General features: G+C 35.0%; 1 protein-coding gene and 1 pseudogene across 5 annotated transcripts in view; one reads left to right on the top strand and one right to left on the bottom strand.

Annotated features, from left to right (window-relative positions):
- Positions 1-21,321, top strand: part of USP9X (ubiquitin specific peptidase 9 X-linked) — a 131,430-nt gene that overhangs the window by 63,701 nt on the left and 46,408 nt on the right. For 3 of the 5 annotated variants that reach the window (XM_070785209.1, XM_070785211.1, XM_070785208.1), the window contains exons 11-19: positions 183-287; positions 2,662-2,868; positions 4,218-4,354; positions 5,504-5,652; positions 10,604-10,691; positions 15,398-15,740; positions 17,944-18,039; positions 18,801-19,012; positions 20,796-21,036. In XM_070785209.1, coding sequence (XP_070641310.1) covers positions 183-287; positions 2,662-2,868; positions 4,218-4,354; positions 5,504-5,652; positions 10,604-10,691; positions 15,398-15,740; positions 17,944-18,039; positions 18,801-19,012; positions 20,796-21,036 — 1,578 coding nt within the window. The remainder of the gene's footprint in view (positions 1-182; positions 288-2,661; positions 2,869-4,217; positions 4,355-5,503; positions 5,653-10,603; positions 10,692-15,397; positions 15,741-17,943; positions 18,040-18,800; positions 19,013-20,795; positions 21,037-21,321) is intronic. The other 2 variants (XM_070785212.1, XM_070785210.1) reach the window with 1 other exon arrangement.
- On the bottom strand, positions 12,243-13,252 carry LOC139181663 (chromobox protein homolog 3 pseudogene; annotated as a pseudogene).

The raw sequence follows: 21,321 nt of genomic DNA, 5'->3' as shown, positions 1-21,321 counted from the left end.
AATCAAATGGGCAGGTTTTAGATGGCTGTTGTAAAACATTTAAAACATTAGGAATTTTCTTAGGTTACACAGTTAGATGGAGATGGGAACACTGTATTAATTAATAGTGTTCACAGACAGTATATCCTGCTTATTGCTGTTTAGATTTTAGTGTGCTCTGATTTTGTTTGTTTTTTCCATAGGCAGGGAAGCATGAAGCCATTGTGAAGAATGTACATGATCTACTGGCGAAATTGGCATGGGATTTTTCTCCTGAGCAACTTGATCATCTTTTTGATTGCTTTAAGGTAATAATTAATGTAGTTTAGTAGTACAGTTTCATTTTTAATAGAATTAATTCATTAGATCTATGAATGATTCTTACCCAGTAAATACTTAAATAGAAATTATTAAATGATTTCTGGTGTAACAGAATTTACCATTGTTTTCTCTTTCAATGAGCACTTTTTATAATAATAGCCCTTATAAATAAAGAACCTTTTTTTTTGTTTTTTTTTTTAAACTCAGGTGGTTTTTTTCTTGTTTTTTAAACTCAGGTGATCAATTTGGATTCCTTTCCCCTCGCAGTTTGTGTTTTTATTATAGGTTCTGTAGGACTGAAGGGAAAGATAATTGGTTACAATGAAACATCGTCAACAGCAAGGACTACCTGCTGTGGGTAGTCCTGGTAGTCTAGGGTGATATGCACAGGCAAGCTGGAAATGTAATTCATGGACTTTGTGGAATTGTAATTCATACGGTGTAGCCCAAGAGCTCCTGTTGTCATATCTGCATTAGTGCTGTCATGTACTTTTTAAGGCCATATTGTATAGTGGTCTCTCCAGTTACTAGTATTGGGTTTTTAAAAGCCAAGTGATGAGTGAATTTGTGGATTAAGAAGACAAGACGCTATGGCAGTGTTCACAAAGGGGTATTCTGTTAATAACTGGTCTAAGATCATGAAGGTATCTTGTTAAAAATAGGTTATACTGACTGCTGATAGGAACATAAGTTCCTGCAGCCACTTAGGAAAATAGTTTGGTGTTTCTGGAAAACGGTTAAGATTTTCATGACAGTTTGAGTTCTGAATATATACTCTAGAGGAACTGATGCATATGTGCACCAGTATACACATTCAACATTTGCAGCAGAATTATTTGTATTAGCAAAAAATTGCTATGTAAGTTGGATAAATGGTGGAATGTTCATGTAATGAAACATAACAATGAGAATGACCAACTCAACCACAAGGATGAGTCTAATGAACAGAAGGTTGAAGAAAGGAATGAAGACACACAAGAATTCATAAACCTTTATAGAACATAAACTTCAGAAATAGACCCAGCTAGCTTCTGGAGTGCTGCTTACCATTTGTTATTTTCATCCTGGGTAATAGTTACATAGGTGTTTATATTTGTACTATAGTGTGTATGTTTGTACCTTTCTTGATGTGTATTTCACAGTTGAAGAAAAAATAATACCAATTACTAGCTTCCATCCAAGACCAATTAATTCTGAGTTGCTAGGACCTGGGAGTCTGTATATATCATAGGTGGTGGTGTGCTCTTCCTTTAGGAGGCACATTATGCTTGCTGGTCTCTTTAAAATATTCTTAATTGTAATATAATCTAATATTTTAGTCATATTCTTAGCAGCTTTCTCATATTCCTTTCATAATTTTAAGGGGTTTGGAGGAATTAGAAGTATGCATTCCAGTTGACTTCAAGATATCCTGTATTTATCACATTGTTAATGTCTGTGTAATAATTCCATTGAAAGAATCCTCTGTAATTACTTAATTATCCTGCTGTTTGCCATTTGGTTGCTTTCAGTTTATTTTCCAATAAACCACCAATTACCAACTTTATACATATACCTTTCCTCATATTATTTAGCAGCGTCCCTGGTTTCTACCCACTACGTGCCACTAGAGCATACACACAGACACACACACACACACCATTATATAAACCGGGTGTTTAAAAAGTAGTATTTTAGGGAGGGTTTTTTGGTTGTTTTGTTTCTTTTCTATTTTAGAACTTTTAAATGAGTGGCCAGTCTTCTACTAAATTGAAATAGCATTGTATCATGTCTGTAAGTTAGAAACTTTTTAGATAATAACAGACTTTGTTATAGACTTTTTTTTTTAATGTGTGCAGTGCACATTGCTTTTTGATTTATTATGAATATTTTTGTATATCAAGTTGTCTTTAACATCTTTTAATATAATTTTAAAGGTACAAATGACAGACTGAATCTAAGGCATTAGTTTTCAGCCGGAGGCTCTTCTGCTTCCCAGAGATACTTGGCAATAGGTGAAGGTATTTTTGGTTGTCACAGATAAAAGCAGGAGTTGCTACTGGCTTCTAGTGGGGTAGAGGCCAGGGGTGCTGTTAAACTTCCTAGAGTGCACAGGACAGCCCCCCACAACAGTTTTGCTAGTCCAAAATGTTGGTAATACCAAGACTGAGAAACCCTGATCTATGGTATTTAACTGTAAATGGAGATTTTTTTGATTTTTCTTGGAGTTTATATCTGTCATCTTATTGCTAAAATACCAGTTGAATAATTCTGTGCTCAGCTGTGTTGTTTCTCTGATGAATATTGTTTATCTAGTGACACTTTTAAGCAGTGATGAATAAATAGGTGTTGTTGCCATATGGTTTAAAATTTATTTTCTAGGCCAGTTGGACAAATGCAAGTAAAAAGCAGCGAGAAAAGTTACTTGAGCTGATACGTCGTCTTGCAGAAGATGACAAAGATGGTGTGATGGCACACAAAGTGTTGAACCTCCTCTGGAATCTGGCCCATAGTGATGATGTGCCTGTAGACATCATGGACCTGGCTCTCAGCGCCCACATAAAAATACTAGATTATAGTTGTTCCCAGGTAAGGGTGTGCGGTCTTGCTCACTTTTTGTGACCTTTCTCTTTCACGATGAGGATGGCTTTTAGATATAGAATAGTTCTAGGTTTTTCTGACATTATTTTTGAAGTGATCTTTAAGAATTGACATACTTGGTTCATATAAGTCTGCCTTCCTCTGTCTCTTATGTCTTAAATTTTCTGCATCATCTGAAAACATTTTAGTCTTCTTGGTAGAAAGACAGTATAAATAAGTTACAAAGTCGTGGTAATGTCAGGTGTATGGTGCTAAATACCAGTTTCAAGTAGATCATAAGATACTAAAGCTAATTATGGCCTTTAGAGGTAAGAGAAGTTAGGTTTTCTTTGCTTCTTAGGGAAGTTAAGAAAAATTAATAGAATTTCCTAAACTCTAAAACATGTAGTGCCTTCCCTATAAGTAAGTCATACAACTTCCCTGCATTTTAACTTGTAGCATGTGTATCTTTTAATTCATGATAAAACGAATATTCCTGAAAAACTAATTTTCCTGCTTGTTAAAACTATTTGCTGTACTGATGAACTGAAATTTAGAGAAAAACCAAGAGTTCAAGCAGGTGTAGGTGTTTTTTAACTATACTTGTGATAGTTCATTAAGTATTTGGCATATCAAATAATAAGAACCTCGAGTTTAAATTATTTCATTAAACACACAAACACAAAATAAAAGTCATTTTATTAAATTTTTATGTACACAAACCTGTATTTCTGATTACTATGGACTCAGGGAAGGAGTAAAGTAAATAAAGTATGAGAAGTAAAAATATTTGGAGATAGTTTTTATTTTATAACATTAGTTTTTAATTGCTTATCACTGTTTCTATCTCTTTCTCTCCTTGTGTGTATGTGGAGATGTCCTTATTTTTATTTTTGGTGAATTTTTTTCATTCAGTTGCTGTACCATTGTTTCCTTGGTAAAATACAAATTTTCTGTGTTCTTAACAATGGTAAAAACAAATCCATACAGAGTAGCAATTGGAGTTACATGTTTGCTGGATTTTTATTATATGGTAGAATCTCTTAAAACATTGGATAAAGCTTAAATGCCTACCTCCTGGCAACTTTTAAAATCAAACTTTCTGTCAGGGTGCTTAATACCTTTCAGTAGATATATCTGAATCCATGTCATGTTGAGTTTTTATAATAGTATTTAGGAGCTTTGGTAGTATATGTGGAATAAAAGCATGTTTAAAGCAGCTTTTTTTATTATTAAATTCTTTACTGCAATGATGCTGGTATTACAAGAAGAGCTGTATTTGGTAATTCTCAAACTAATTTGGAGGTAGAATTCTTCTGAGTATTGACCTATATAAAAAACTGCAATTGTTTCTTAAGGACCGTGACACACAGAAGATACAGTGGATAGATCGCTTTATAGAAGAGCTTCGTACAAATGACAAATGGGTGATTCCTGCACTGAAACAAATTAGAGAAATTTGTAGTTTGTTTGGTGAAGCACCTCAGAATTTGAGGTAAGACTTAACAGAAAATTTCAATATTTTTAATTACATATTTTACTGAAAAGAAACATTGTTTGGTGAAACCAGGTTTTAAGAAAACTAGAGTAGGGTGACAGGAAGCTTACACACTAAATTCAAACAAAAGAGGATTCCTTTATCACATCCACTTCTTTGATTTTACTGACGAAGAAGACAGAATTTAGTGATAAGTATCAGAATAGAGGTGATAATACCGCCTTCATGTTGTCTATTCAGTTCATATAACCAGAAAGTCCAAGAACAAATTATTTCAGTAACTAAAGTTTGGCATGTAAGATATTTAAAGTTGGCTATTTAACAGAAATTTAGCTAAAATAAATCAGAAAAAAAGTATTTTCAAACTGTACCTTGTCATCTTTCATCATTTAAACATACATGCAATCTAATATTTGAAATTAACTTTAAAAATTAACTATTTAAAAAACCAGTAGATTTATTTTACTGTGAAGACTTACATAGTATGACATTTCAAAGTCAATAAAACATTAACTATTTCAGAGTGAACCGATCATGGAAAGATAACATCTGTAAGAAAGAAAAATTAATGGATTAGCGTAGATACTGGTGAAAAGGCAAACAAAGCAAGAGGGACAAAATGAAATGAGGAATGACATTAATAGACAGAAAACACACCACTGAAAGTACATTGGCATACTTGCTAGAAATAAGAGAGAATTCTGTACTTTGGCTAATAAAATTTTAATGAAAGCCCTTTCTTTGATTAAATCTCCACTACAATTACAACATAAATCTTCGTAGTGCTAATGTTACAAGAAATGTTTCTGTTTTATAACTCTGATAATCATGTAAAGTTAGAAGCACCTAGGTACTACTATATATAGTATAGAAGAAGACATCAATCATTGATTTTTCCCATGGTGTGAATTGGAAAATATTAATGCATAGTTTTTGTATAAAGTAAGAATAATGGAATTAATGTCTTATTTTTGAGGCATTGATTGTTTTCTTTTAAATTGCTTAATATTATCATTAAAGTAAATGGCCAAGTTAATTCTGTTACGAAGGAAACCATTTTAAGTTTTTAAATTAGGAGCTAAGAATTTAGATTATATAAGCTCTTTTGATTACAGCAGCATTTAATTGCCTAATTATATTGTTAAGTTCTTCTCGTTTCAGTCAAACTCAGCGAAGTCCCCATGTATTCTATCGCCATGACTTAATCAATCAACTTCAGCACAATCATGCCCTAGTTACTTTGGTAGCAGAAAACCTTGCAACTTACATGGAAAGCATGAGGCTGTATGCTAGAGGTATGTATTGTAAGCTAACATGAGCTATGGGAAATCACAGCAGTTTCCCTTCCCAGCTTTTTTTTAATCAGTTACCGTAGAAGTGACAACAGATATATTTTTAAAGATGCAAGGTAGTTGGTTTTATAAATTGTGTTCCTTTATGAGCTTGTGACCTTCTTTTACTTCTGAATCTTACACACCCTAAACTCCAGGCCAGCAGTTCAAGGCTCTTTAGTAAGCGCTTGCCTTTCTTACTCTCCTTCTTAAATTGATTTCTTTTTCTTCCCTGCCTGGGAGCTCTGCTGCCTCTACTACAATTGTTTGTTACCTTTCTAGGTATGTACCTGACTTGGTTCCATCCTTTGTTTCCTTCCTACCACCACCTTTATCTTTTTAAAGTCTATTCTTCCAAATACCATAGTTCTTTTGTAATCCTAAGTCTGTGTCTCATAAGTTCTTCAGACTTTATTAATTGAAAGTTTATGAGATCCGAGACTACTAGAGTCCACATTTTACATTGGATTTCAAAGTGTGAATTTGTTTTAACGTGTTCAGGTGATTTCTGTGGTGTCAACAGGCAGTTTTTAAGTGCCTGCCATATATGGAGCTCTGTTTCAATTCAGACGACAGTTGTGTCTGAATGTGTGTGCTAGAGTGCAGATGGGTTGTTGGTACATATTCCTCTGTCTTACACCAAATTCATAGGCTCCAAAATAAACCCCCAAACTTTCTTGTAGGTTGAAGTTGGTCCCCATAGCCACAGAAAGAAAACTTTATATTACCAGAGAGGTAGAATTAACATAATGGATATTGAACATACCTCTCCTTTAATATATTAAGAGTCTGCAGAAGCCAATATATGTATTAAAAATGAGGATATTTCTCATACCTCTATTATTTGAAGATTTAGATTGTTGGCATTGTTGAATAAAATTCCAACAAAGGCTCTTACACATTGCAAGGATAATTTTCCTTAACACTTCAGGTACATACATACATTCCCATATAAAATTCAGGTAAACATAATTGAAAAATGAAGCAGCTCTCAGATACCTGAGCTGATTTTGTTGACTGTCTTCCATTTACCACTCTGAGCATAAGCAATCTAAGCATCAGGCAACTGATAGGCACCGGGCAGTGATCTTTTATTGTTTCATTTCTTAGTTCCTTCTAAGTAGCATGCTAGAAGAATCATGGCAATATATGAATGCAGCCAACATTTTGGACATGTTTGCATGTGTCAAACAAAATCTGAGAGAGGTATAAGCTTAGTTTAATGTAATTGATTCTTCATTATGATGTCACCTCCTCTTTCTGGTACAGTGCCCTCAACAGAAGCTAATGCAGGCCTTTCCTGCCCGCCCGCGCCCCCCCCCCCCCCCCATGAAGCCTTAATATAAATCACATGACTCCATTGCTAATTTTTACATACTTTATTTGCATATGGTATTTCATTTAATTTCGTTGGCACAGGTTGAGACACCTACTGTAGAGGCTATCAGGAGATGATACACATGCAATTCAGCCTCACTCGAATTTTCTGCTCCTTTTAGTCAAATTCTACATGAGTCTTTGCTTCATCTCAATTGCATGGACTTAACATCTTCAGGCTTTAGTTTCCCCTTCTTATATTATCTGTATCTTCATAAAATAAGAGCTGTGAATCTGCACAGATTGCCTAGATTTGAAACATGACCTAACGTATTAGGTGTATGACCTTGAACAAGTTATTTATGCTAGAATAATCCCTGGCACATAGTAAGCCCTTGAATTTTTGTTGCTATGTTCCCCTGAGTTTATTGGAACCATACCTTCTGTTTGTCCTAACCTTTGATATACCTTTTCTTCCTCTATTATAGTACTTCTTCTGATTAATACTGAACAGTCTCCAGCTAGTAAAATTCTCCTATTAAAACAGACTTTTCACAGCATTTAGAAATTGGTGGTTGATGATACCATCAGTCACCAATTTTCAAGTCTATAATTCTAAAATAAATTTCTTTTAGCCTCTATAAAGTGTTGCATGGATCTCATTAGGTATGAGACATTATTCAGTAGGATAATATCAGGCTCCTGCTGCTGCTAAGTCGCTTCAGTCGTGTCTGACTCTGTGCGACCCCGTAGACGGCAGCCCACCAGGCTCCCCCGTCCCTGGGATTCTCCAGGCAAGAACACTGGAGTGCGTTGCCATTTCCTTCTCCAGTGCATGAAAGTGAAAGTGAAGTCGCTCAGTCGTGTCCGACTCTTAGCGACCCCATGGACTGCAGCCTACCAGGCTCCTCCACCCATGGGATTTTCCAGGCAAAAGAGTACTGGAGTGGGGTGCCATTGCCTTCTCCAATACTTAAGTATTACATGTTTAGAGGGAGAATCACAGACATCCTGTTTATGTTTTATAAGCCCAGAAGCTCATCTGTAGCAAAGTGGAAGGCCTCTCTATTCCTATTTAGCAGAGAGGGATCTTTTTACTTCTTGACGTTTTGTTATTATTGTTTGGCTTTCACTGGGTGTTTTCAAAGCTCTTCTATATGTTCAGGGTCCTGGCTCTTCAAGTGCTGCCACCTAAATAGAAGGGAGAGAAGGCTGAAACTGGTGGGTAAATTTGATAGACTAGTTATTTGCATAGTCTGAAAGTGTCTCCCCACGAATTCATTAAAAAGAAAAATAGTAACTTTACAGTGGAGAAACCTGGTGGAAACCACATTCACCAGGTGATCATAGTTGATGTGAATACTGCCATAGAGTGACACACACTGTTCCCCCGATGGTGATTCTTTGAGGTGGCCAGAGGGTCATTTCTGTGGTACTCTGCCAAATACCTAGCTTGAATCTGATCATAAAAAAGCATCAGAGAAGCCTACATTAAGCAACAGGCAACAAAATTGGCTCATAGTTTTATAAAAGGTCAAGAAATAGAGAGGATGTTGAATTCTCCAGATTAAAGAAGAGTTAAAAGGCACGACAACTAAATGCAGTGTGTTCGATCTTGGATTTGGAGAAAAGAAGGCATAAATGGGAATTATTGGTAAAATTATAATTGGAGTTATTTTTTGGTTATCTTAATTTGGGGTGGGGGGAGATTGGGCAAGGACGCCACTGGAATTTAGTAGATAGAGGCCTGGGATAGTGCTAGATACACTGCACTTCCCAGGGCAGTGCCACAGCAAAGAATTATCCACTCCAAATGTCAATAATGTGCTGTTGAGAAGGCTTGGATTAGATAATGTTATTTTATCAGTGTTAATTTGATAATTGTGTGGTTATGTAAGATAATGTCTTTGTTATTCGGAAATACTCATTGCAGGATTTAGGGACTTGTCAGCTCACTCTCAAATGGTTTAGAAAAATTATACACATGCATGCATGTATGTAATGACTAATCAAGCAAATAGGGCAAAATGTAAACAGCTGGTGATATGGGTAAAGGTGATGAGGGTTTCTAATATTTTTTAAGCTCAATTTTGAAATTATTAAAACTTCCACTAAAAAAGAACCTGCAAAGTAAACAAAGCTGTGAGTAAACTCCTTGGTGGGGGTGGAGGTAGTCCATTGTTTATTCAGATCCTTTGATGCTCTGAAAAAGAAAATTGCTGACATAGTGGAAGAGAATTCTGTTCAGTTTCTTGAGAAGACCTCTTGAGAATTAGTGCTTTGAGCACTGATGAAATTGAATTTTGGGGGAGTAGACTATGTGTTTAGGACTTTGGGTAGATTGCAGTATATGTAGATGTAGAAAGCAGGTAGTCGTAATACATTGGGCTGCTTTTCTTCACCAAAGCATCAAAAGATGTTTCTAAACATCGTAAATGTTTCCATCTTTAAATGTTTCTTCTCTGAACAAGATTTTGTTCAGAGAAAAAACCTCACTATTTTTGAAGACATTGATTACCGTTACTATTTCTTAAGGGTCTCACTCATTTAGAACTCTTTGGCACCAGCACACATGTACCTTAAGGTTCAGGCTATGAAAACACCAATAATTAATGCTAAGGGGAAATTACACAGTTTCTTATTCCTCCATAACTTTCATCAGCTTTCTGGGAGAAATGCCACTGTTCCTGAGAGGTTGACAGCACTTGTTCAGAACATTTGCTTCAGCTTTCTTCTGCTATAAGTCACAAATCAACCTGAACATTTCCAGATCATATGACTTTTTCTAATAAATTAAAAAAACAAAAACAGAAAACACTCTCCAAGATGTTTTTAGGACTGGAGGTGCTTTTAAAGATGATTTTTTTTTTTTTTTTTTTTTGCTCTGCTCTTCCATTGCAAACACCGAGGCTCTTTTTTTTTCCCCCCCGTTGTATGATATACTCTAATGAAAGTAAAATCAAAGGGTTTACTGGCTTTTAACTTTTTTGTTTAAGAATTTCCAATTTAGGCTAGACCTTGTGACCAGTACCTACTCATACTCATGATAGAAGGGTAGATTTTCTTAGATTTATCTAAGACTTTCTTTCATAACAACATGGTGGTGATAATTACGGTATGATAACTTCATTATATAGAGGAGCATCTTGTGTTACTCTAATGTCCAGATAAAAGTAGATAAAAGTTAATAATATAATTTTTTATAACTACATTTTTTTTTCCCATGAAGACATTTCAATGTAACAGAAAGGAAATTAGAGAAAAAAGTTTGTCTTGGTGGTCAGTTCATAGACCATTCAGGTCAATCTTATGCTGTAATCAGACATTACTTCATTATATATGAAAATTGGACAGAGGGTTGTATGAAGAATTATTTTTGATGACACATTTAACAGACCATTTTCTTTTGGTTAGAAAAAAGGGACGATTATTTTGGTTGGGTAAAAAGATGGATAGAAATTATGACTAATAAGTAAATTTCAAATTGCCTTTAATGATAAAGAATTAATGATCTTTTAACGACTTGTTTTCCTTCGATTAAAGTCAGCAATGATATGGGTAACCATGTGTATAATGCACAATTTTTCTTAATTTGCAGACCATGAAGACTATGACCCACAAACTGTGAGGCTGGGAAGTAGATACAGTCATGTTCAAGAAGTTCAAGAACGGCTTAACTTCCTTAGGTTTGTTTTAAACAATTAGTGTTGCTCTAAGACACAGATAAAGAATGTCAAGTTGATATGCTGTATGGCTAGGTCTTTGTTAGGTGGCTCTTGTCACCTTTGATTTTTCCCATCTGGAAATCCTTATATGAAAGTCACAGGACATTTCCCTTTGTGTTCATGATTAAATATTAAATTATTGACTGAGTGTCAACTTTTCTTCTTTGCAGTATTTGAAAAGAACATATTTAAACCTTTTGTATAGACTTCTGGTCTTCATATTTGTTTATATTAGGAATATATTTAGTCTTTAAAGAACAAATTTCCATATTTGACACAGCCGGCTGGAGAACCATATTAAGGAAATGGGGACAAAAGTCTTGTTGGACCAGTACCCTAAAAGAGTGGTTTGAGTTCTCTGGTGCTTTGTTTATGCTAACAGCGGCTGACAAAGGCAGCCTGAGATTATGTGTTAATAACATTCTGTTGGGGATAGAGAAAGGAGATTTATTCCCATAGTGAGTGAGTGAGGGCGTGAAAGTCGCTCAGTTGTGTCTCACTCTTTGCAACTCCATGGAATTCTCCAGGCCATAATGCTGGAGTAGGTTGCCGCTCCCTTCTCCAGGGGATCTTCCCAACCCAGGGATTGAATCCAGGTCTTCCACATTGCAGGCAGATGCTTTACCAGCTGAGCCCCCAGAGAAGCCCCTTATTCCTGTAAGCCAAAGCTAAATGTAGTCCAGGGCTTGATACACTCAGTGATTAGCTTTTTTTTTTTTTTTTTTTAAGGAATATAAAACTATTTATTGACCACTGTTCACCAGTATTTATAATAAAGTAAACAATATACAGCTGAATAATATTCTGATTACTACAAAGTTATTGTTTTTCTTGGCTTCTGCTGAACTAGTAACCCAAAATACTGAGAAAATTGAGCCTTCATGTAAGGAATGGATTGGAGTCAAGTCTGAAAATACATGTAGGTCAAGCGTAGATTAGAAAAGTTTGTTCACTCATTTATTCCTGTAGATCGTAAACTGCCAATATTTAAAAACTATCTGATTAGGTTTCCATGAAACAAATCTGAGACATCCCATGTATCACAACCTTTCCTAAATATAGCACAGAGACTTCAATTTCTTATAAAACAATGGTTCACCAAAAGGAATCATCAAGTGTCCATTTAATTAAGTTTTGCTTTGCTATATTAAAACATACCAGAATTTTTCTACTTTTTTCATTTGATTGGGAAGGTGGTTGATAGTGATAAAAATTTTCCTTCCAGGTTTTCTGCATATAAAACTGCATTTATATGCAGATTCTGATAGGGATGCTTTAAAAAAATTACCGAATTTAAATTCCTTAATGTGTCTAATTACAAAATTATTTAATTTGAAAGGTTAAGACTTAAATTTTTAATCTAAGTTGAAGTTATTTCTTATATTGCTCAAAATGATGTAATTCCAGAACATGGGCTTATCCATGGTTATGAAAGGCTGTGGTTTAAATATATTTACCAAAATAAAAAAATTAACTCCCAAACCATTTACATATGTCTTTTATGTATACACATATAAAAAACTTAGAATGGTCCTCAGGCATATATAAGTTAAATGCAAATTCTAAATTCTGATTGAGTAATGATTATGGAGATTTCCTCCAACATTTAGAAAAACTGTTCTCTAATGCTGAGGAAATAATATACCATGGTATCAAATTATTTCCTACTGAAGGAGTCAACAGAAAGCTTTTATTTGTTCAAAGTAACCAGTGCTACAGATGGAAAAAAAAAAAAAAACCAAAAAACCCAATGTAACTTTCCCAATATTACTTCAAAACAAACAAATCAAACCTGATTTTCATTAGAATGTAGTTATTTCTTCACACTAATAAATCAAAAAACCAAGACCCACATTTTATATATATATATAAAAATATATATAAAAGGCAATGCAAACAATTGTTGAGCCTCATCTTCTGGACAAGAATGCCAAGTTAGTCTCTCTTCATAAAAAGCAATTATAATTTGAGGACACTTCATATTTGCCTCTTCTGCCAGTACCAAGTCTGCCTCATCGGAATCTTTGCATTTCATGAGGAACATTAATTCTCCACTGCTGTCTGTGGCACCAGTTATTCGTTCTGGATCAAGACCTCTGGCAAAACCTCTCGGTTTATCAGCAGCATCTCTTTTCTTCTTTGATTTGCTATCATCAGATTCACTGTCAGACAAAGATTTTCTTTTTGTTCCATCTTTTTCTTTACCAGCTTTTTGAGAATTAAGAAATGCTTCAATTAACTCTGGACAATCTAAATTTTCTTCAGGTTCCCAAGTATTGTCTGCATCTGTAAATCCCTTCCACTTCAGGTAATACTCCACTTTCCCGTTCACTACACGGCGGTCTAGCACTCTTTCTACTACAAATTCTTCAGGTTCTGCCTCTTCAACTTTTTTACTCTTTCCATTTTGCTTCTTTCCCATTTTTTGCAATGTAGTTTTATTGGAGGCCATTTTTTATTGCAGACTTGAAGAGCTATTATTCACCGCCTCTGAGCTGCTCCGGGTCCCGGGTCTGCGACGTCTCCAGTGATTAGCTTTTAATGATTATATACTTATAGATTTAAAATTGTTTAAAATTTTTGATGATGAGAGGTTTCTTGCAATTCAGAAACCCCCATCATATATTTTCAGATCATAAGCACCCTAAGGGAAATGCCCAAATTATCAGTGCTTCAGAAAATCTATTGCATGTATTATTTTGATACATTGGGGAATTTTCTCCTGGACTGCATTAATTATAGGCTTATGGTTATTGAATTATGTGCTTACTTGGAAATATTTGCATAAGTAGTTACATTCAGATTTTAACTTGAGGGCAAAGTCTAGACACCAGAGTTAAAGAAATTTGGCCTTTGTTTAAAGCAAAATGGTTCTGTGAGTTGTAGAGGGGTTGGGGTGTGGGTGTGGTTTTTCAATTATCTGAATGAAAGAACCTTCCTCCCCAGATTGAGAATCATTGCCATAGTAAGACATTGTTATTGATTGGTGTGTGTTGTATCCTTTAGATTGCCTAGAACAGAAGAGGTGTTATAAACTTTTTTGCTAAATTAAAGTTTGGGATCAGAGAAGCTGTTTTAGTCCCTGCTCTATTAGTACTTATCTGTATGACCTACATCAGTTCTCTGAAGGCACAGGAACTGAGCTTTACTCACTTTATATTTTAACCTAATAGCAGCACAGGGAGATAGGTATTATCCCCATTTGATTAATAAGGAAACTGAGATTCACATGGCTTAAAGCTATGTTTGAAATCATGCAGCCCCGGTATATAGTTGGTTACACTACTCAACTAGGTGTATCCAGCTTCAGTCTTTGCTCTTTCTATTAGACAAGTGATTTTTTCAAACCTACTTTGGAGCCTTAGGGCTTCTGAGGAGCTTCCTCCAAGATTTCTGGACGAGCAGTGGAAGTTTTATCCCCCTTTCTCACTTCTTTCCTCCTCTTCCCAACAGTTGGAGCGGCTCTGCTTTTATTTTTTATACAGTGCCCTTCCAAATGGAATTTTTGCTTAAAGAAAGCAAAAAAAAAAGAAAAAGAAGACACACACACAACCCCAAAATGAAAACAGTTGTATTTTATCACATTGGACCTCAGTTTCCTGTCTGTAAATTAGACAGGGTGACAGGGTTAGGTAGGACAGCTGCTAGAAAGCCCTCTTTAAGCTTAACAGTCTTATGAAAATGTCAAAGACACTGGAATTAATAACTCAAAATGCTTTGAAATGAAAAGGGAACCTTAAATACATTCACCTTACTCTGTAATTGGGTAAAGAGGCACCCTTAGATTAGCTAAAAATTGTGTGAAGTTTTTCAGAATAAAACGAGATGTTCATTCTGTCATTCGGAGATGCGCCAGACAGGGTGGGTGGATGAATGCTAAAAGAAAAAGAAAGCTAACTGAAGAAACTAGGTGAAACAGAGTTCACCATTATTGTCTTTAACTAAACCTATAGTCCTCAAACTAGAAAGACCCCTGAGAATGCCACTGAATAATTGATAAGCATCCCGTTGAATTTTGACATTAAAAAGTTTAAGACATATGTATGTTACTCAGTTCAATGTGGCCAAGTGCTGAGTGATGACTATTAGATCAGATCATCAGCAGATATTAAAATTTAAGGAATTTTAACTCTTCAGTGTTATGATTTATCTGTGAAAGTTACATAAGTAGAATACCTCTTTCTCCGGTGATACCATATAAGCAGAATGCTAAAACTCAGATAGCCTATTAAACATACTTTCAAAATTGTCTGGTTTCAGAGATCAAATCAGGGAACAAATCTTTTTTTTTCTCCCACTGTATATCCTTTTGTTTTTATTGAAATATAGTTGATTTACGGTGTTTTCAGGTGTACAGAGAACAAAGGTTTGTTTTGGTTTTGTTTTGTTTTTTTTTCCCCCTAGTTTAGGTCCAGTGATGTAGCAGAGTTCTTGGTACATTGTAGATGCTTAATATGTGCTTGCTGAATGAATGAATACCTAGTATTTTTTAGTAATAGATAAAAATTACGAAATAAATTATTTTAAGATGCTGATAAGAACTGACATCCTTTTACCTGTAGTTAAAATATAGTTGTGATAAGTGGATTATTTCCCATATATACAGATAGATTGCCTTTCAGGATAAAAATTATGTAGATCTAACTGCTAATTTTATGTTTTTCAAGATTTTTATTAAAGGATGGCCAACTGTGGCTATGCGCTCCTCAGGCAAAACAAATATGGAAATGCTTAGCAGAGAATGCAGTTTACCTTTGTGATCGTGAAGCCTGTTTTAAGTGGTATTCCAAGTTGATGGGGGATGAACCAGACTTGGATCCTGATATTAATAAGGACTTCTTTGAAAGCAATGTACTTCAGCTTGATCCATCCTTGTTGACTGAAAATGGGATGAAATGTTTTGAACGATTCTTCAAAGCTGTGAATTGTCGGGAAGGAAAACTGGTAGCCAAAAGGAGAGCATATATGATGGATGATTTGGAACTAATTGGATTAGACTACCTTTGGAGGGTAAGTGAGAAGTGGGAACTTGATAAACTGTGTATGTGATATAGTTTTTTCAAATAGGTAAGAAATCACAATTTGCTGCTCTGATGCTTGTCCTAGGAGCTAGAGATAGTTCATCTTTATCTTACTATGTCATCTGTCTTTGGACTTTTTCATCTCTCTCTCCCTCCACCTCCCCTCCTTCTGCCACTGATACTCCTTTTCTCTTGGCTTAGAATCTGTCTGCCCCCGATGTGTTTAGAATGTAAGTGCACTAACCATAGAAATCTTTCATGCCTCTCCATGAAAATTATTTTCTTCCCCTTTTTAATTTAATGTAGACCTCTATTTCTTTTCAGTATTAATTTAGCTTATTATACACTTAATGCTAATATAGGAGAAAAGAAGACTTTATTTAGAAAGGCTTATGAATGTATACTTTATCAGCACTGTTTTAACTTACAATATTATATATATTTTTTAGTTGAGTTATAACTGACATACAACACCATGTTAGTTACAGGTGTACAACATAATGATTTGATGTGTACATATTGCAGAATGATCACAATCTATTGTTACAGTTTTTTTTTTTTCCCTTGTAGTGAGAACTTTTAAGATTTACTTGGGACTTCCCTGGTGGTCCAGTGGCTAGAGCTCTGCTTTCACTGCCATGGCCTGGATTCAGTCCCTGGGCAGGGAATTAAGATCCCACAAGCTGTGTGGCATGGTCAAAAAGAAAAATGTATTGCCTTAGCATTCACTCTTTCAAATATGCAATACAGTATTATTAAATATAGCACCACGCTATATGTTACTTTGAGCCCCTTCACTCATTTGGCAAACAGCAATCTATTCTTTGTTATCTATGAGTTCAATTTTTTGTTTGTGTTTCTTTGATTTTTAGATTCTATATATAAGTGAGATCATACAGTACTTCTCTCTCTGACTTATTTCACTTAGCATAATGCCCTGAGGTTCCATCCATGTTGTAGTTATTAATATATTAGTCCTATCTTTAAATATCTTTAAAAATCTGACCTGTTCGCAGCAGTTTATATTGTTTTCTGGATATGAAATGTGTTTCTGCAAACCATAGGCAGACTGAATTGTTTATTTTAGTATTTGATTATTCACACTTTAAGTGGTTTTCAACATTTTTAAACAGCAGAAACTGCTTTTTAAAATCAAAGTTTACATAAAACTTCAAAATGTAAAACTAGTTGAAGTGAGAAAAGAAAGCCTGGTTGGTGTTTTTTTCTTGCGACTCAGTCTCCCTGTGCTTTACTTCCTTCCCCCTCCCATGCCTTTTATAGGGTTCATCCCTAAAACTCTTCATCACAGAGTCTATACATAGTTTGAAAACCATTGATATGATTAGATGATAAAGATGGGGTGGGTAGCCTTTTATGCTAAGCTGTATTTCATGTTATCTTGATTTCCTTTAACTAATTTAAATTCCTACTTTAATATCTCACTACTTGGTTATTGTTGTTTAGTCACTGAGTCGTGTCCAACTCTTTTGCAACCCCATGGACCATAGCCCTCTAGGCTCCTCTGTCCATGGGATTTCCCAGGTAAGAATACTGGAGTGGATTAGCATTTCCTTCTCCAGAGGATCTTTGTGACTCAGGGATCCAACTTGCGTCTCCTGCATTGGCAGGCGGGGCTTCCCTGGTGGCTCACCTGCCAATACAGGAGACCCCAGTTCAATTCCTGGGTTGGGAAGATACCCTGGAGAAAGGGATAGGCTCCCCACTCCAGTGTTCTTGGGCTGCCCTGGTGGCTCAGATGGTAAAGAATCTGCCTGCAATGCGGGTGACTTGGGTTCGATCCCTGCATTGGGAGGATCCCCTGGAGAAAGGCATGGCAACCCTCTCCAGTATTCTTGCCTGGAGAATCCCTATGGATAGAGGAGCCTGGAGGGCTACAGTCCATGGTTTCATAAAGGGTCAGACACAACTGAGCAAGTAAACCCAGCACCAGGGAAGCCCACTGCTTGGTTACCAAGGTGTTGAATTGCAGGAGTAAATGATACTAATGACAGCATATTTTATTCTTAGTGAAATGTGTCTTCCTTTCTTAACTTGATTTATACAAAGACTTGAGGTTTGCTTTTTAAATTATTGAATGCTGTATTAAAAATCCTGAAGGTATGGTTTGAATGGAAATGGCCAACTAAAATATTTCTTGAAAGATATTTACACTTCAATCTTTTTTAATCTAGGTGGTGATTCAGAGTAATGATGATATTGCCAGCAGAGCTATAGATCTCCTTAAAGAGATATACACAAACCTTGGTCCAAGGCTACAGGTCAATCAGGTGAGGATTAACATGTATTAAAATTTTCACAAGTTTGAATTCTGATTGAAGAACTCTTGTTAATGAGAATTTTTTCTTTAATTCAGAATCAACTAGAAAATTTTTATTTTAACTCATATTATAAAAATATACCTAAAATATTTAGTCCACATTTCTCTCATACAAAATGCTGTCTAAATGAGTCTCGTTTTGAAAATTATCTTGAAGTGATTATTTTGAGTATAATTATAGTAGGAGATTTCAGCTGAATTTCTTTCAATTTTAACACCTCATCCTGAAATTCAGTTTTTGTGTGTCTAGATTATACTTGTTAACTTTTAAATAACCTTAGCTTTCTTTGATAAAACATAATGAGTGTTTGTTGTTGTTGTTTTTGTTTTATTGAAGTGTAGTTAATTTACAATGTTTTGTTAATTTCTGCTGTGCAGCAAAGTGACTCAGTTATACATATATACAATATGTCTTTTTCATATTCTTTTCCATTATGGTTTATCACAGGATATTGAATATGCTATGCTACTGTGCTATACAGTAGGGCTTTGTTGTTTATCTATTCCATATATAATAGTTTATTTCTGCTAATCCCAATCCTTCCCTCCCCTAACCTCTCTCCCCACTTTGGCAACCACAGTGTGTTTTATTATCAGTATAAACTCTTGTTAAATATGATTATGGTTAAATGAGATCTACCTTTAAGTTAATTGTTCCCATCTTTAATTATATAAAGCTTGAACTGTCTGTATTTGGCCCATTATTTGTAGGTGGTGATCCATGAAGACTTCATTCAGTCTTGCTTTGATCGTTTGAAAGCCTCCTATGACACTTTATGTGTTTTGGATGGTGACAAAGACAGTATTAATTGTGCGAGACAGGAAGCTGTTCGAATGGTTCGAGTATTAACTGTATTAAGGGAATATATAAATGAATGTGATAGTGATTATCATGAGGAAAGAACAATTCTGCCTATGTCAAGGTTTGTAACTGATCTACTGTGCTGCTACTTAATTGACAGTCTCCTAGCCATTGGATTTTAAAGTGATGATGTACGGGAAGAAGGAAAGGAAGTTTTTCATTTTTGAAAAAATGTTCTTAGCATCTTGCTTAAGAACAGTGTTTGTATCTTACAGAATCTTTTTTTAATAGTAGACCTTTTTTGTTTTGTTTCCTGGATCTGTTTTTTGTTGCTTTTTGTTTAGGGCATTCAAATTAAGTCTAGTTTCTTTTTATTCTGGGGGGGGGGTTGTTTGGTGTTTTGTTTTTGTTTTTGCGATTGATTTTATTGCCCATTAAATGTTGCCAGGGATATTTTTGCTGTTGAGGTGTTTTGACACCATTCGTTTCCACTTTTGAAAATAATAGTATAGTCTGATTGCAGAGTTAATTGGAAAGAACTCTTAAAATAGGCTGCTTTGACAGATAGCCAATACAGTAAGAAATATTTTCAAATGATTACTAACATTTCTTTTTTCACCCAATTTTATTGAGATATAATAGACATACAGCCTTTATAAGTTTATAATAATTTAGTACATCATGAAATTATTGCAATAAGTTTAGTGAACATTCATCATCTCATATAGATAGAAAAGAAAAGAAATGACTCTTCCTTTGTGCTAAGAAGTGTCAGGATTTATTCTCTTAACAGCTTTCATATATAACAGCATTTTGTTAATCATGTTGAACATTACATCTCTACTACTTAGTTATAACTGGAAGTTTGTACCTTTTAATCACCTTTATTCAATTCCTCACTCCCTGTCCTTCCCTCTGCCTGCTGATCATAAGTCTGATCTCTTTTTCTATGAGTTTGTTTGATTTTGAGGTATAATTGACCTACAATACTATGCTAATTCCTGGTATACAACATAGTGGTTGAATATTTCATTACAGATCACCATGATAAGCCTAGTTACCACCTGTCCCGTGACTCTTACTTTGTAACTGAGAATTTGTGCCTCTTAAAATTTCCCTTACCTAATTCACTCATATTTGGGTCTATTAATATTTCTCTTAAGGTTTTACCATTTAGTAATTTCAAATAATATGTATAATTTAGAAATATTTATTGAATATGAGCCATTAGTATTTAAGAGTTCTATTTTTAACCATGAAATTATTTAAATTGCTCCTTGAATATGTTTTTTATTTTTTTGCTTCTTACCTGCAGAAAATAATATGCCAACATAAGTATCATTGAGGGGATGAGTTTTGGTATTAGTTGGGCTTTTATAGCATAAAAATAAGTGATATATTACTCATGTCTCTTATAATGTCTTATAACTAGATACCTACAAACTGAGTACAAGAGTAACAACTATGATTGTTGGGTTTTGAAGATTACTTATAATATTTGGAATTAAAAGGAGCAGTAAATACTTGTTTTTAAGATCCTAAAAATAATATGGGCTTCCCTCGTGGCTCAGATGGTAAAGAATCCTCATGCAACATGGGAGACCTGGGTTTGATCCCTGGGTTGGGAAGATCCCCTGGAGGAGAGCATGGCAGCCCACTCCAGTATTCTTTCCTAGAGAATCCCCACGAACCGAGGAGCCTGGCACGTTACAGTCCATTGGGTTGCAAAGAGTCGGACATGAGTGAGCAACTAAGCATAGCACACAAAAATGATATGTCTTTAACTCATTTTTCCTTGTTTAGTAAGAAAATATTCCATTTTAAATTCCTAGCTTTATTTTCTTAGCAAGAAGATTGAAAGTCTGCTGAATACGATGATGTTTTCCCTTTTTTTATTTCCCCAGAGCTTTCCGTGGTAAACATCTCTCTTTTATAGTTCGATTTCCAAACCAAGGCAGACAGGTTGATGACTTGGATGTATGGTCTCATACAAATGATACAATCGGTTCAGTACGACGATGTATTCTCAATCGTATCAAAGCCAATGTAGCTCATACAAAAATTGAGCTCTTTGTGGGTGGTGAACTGATAGATCCTGCAGATGATAGAAAATTGATCGGACAATTAAACTTAAAAGATAAGTCGGTAAGTATCTATAATTACCAAATTTTTCAAGAAAATCAAGCCTGGGACTCTCAATTTAGTAGTCAGCATTTCAATCAATAAATATTAATGAAGCATCCGTTATATGTGTGACTGTATTAGGTGTTTGAATTACTGTAACACTGAGACAGTCATAATGGTACCTACAATATAGCAGAGGAAAAGATTTCTAAAAACAAAACAATTTAAGTGATTAGGTTAGACAATAGTTATATTTCTGAAAAGATAGCATGTAGTTTTTTGTTTTGATTGGTATATATCACTACT

Source organism: Bos indicus, chromosome X (genome assembly GCF_029378745.1).
Source record: "Bos indicus isolate NIAB-ARS_2022 breed Sahiwal x Tharparkar chromosome X, NIAB-ARS_B.indTharparkar_mat_pri_1.0, whole genome shotgun sequence".
NCBI classification, from domain to species: Eukaryota; Metazoa; Chordata; class Mammalia; order Artiodactyla; family Bovidae; genus Bos; species Bos indicus.
This window is presented reverse-complemented; position numbering and strand designations above follow the sequence as displayed.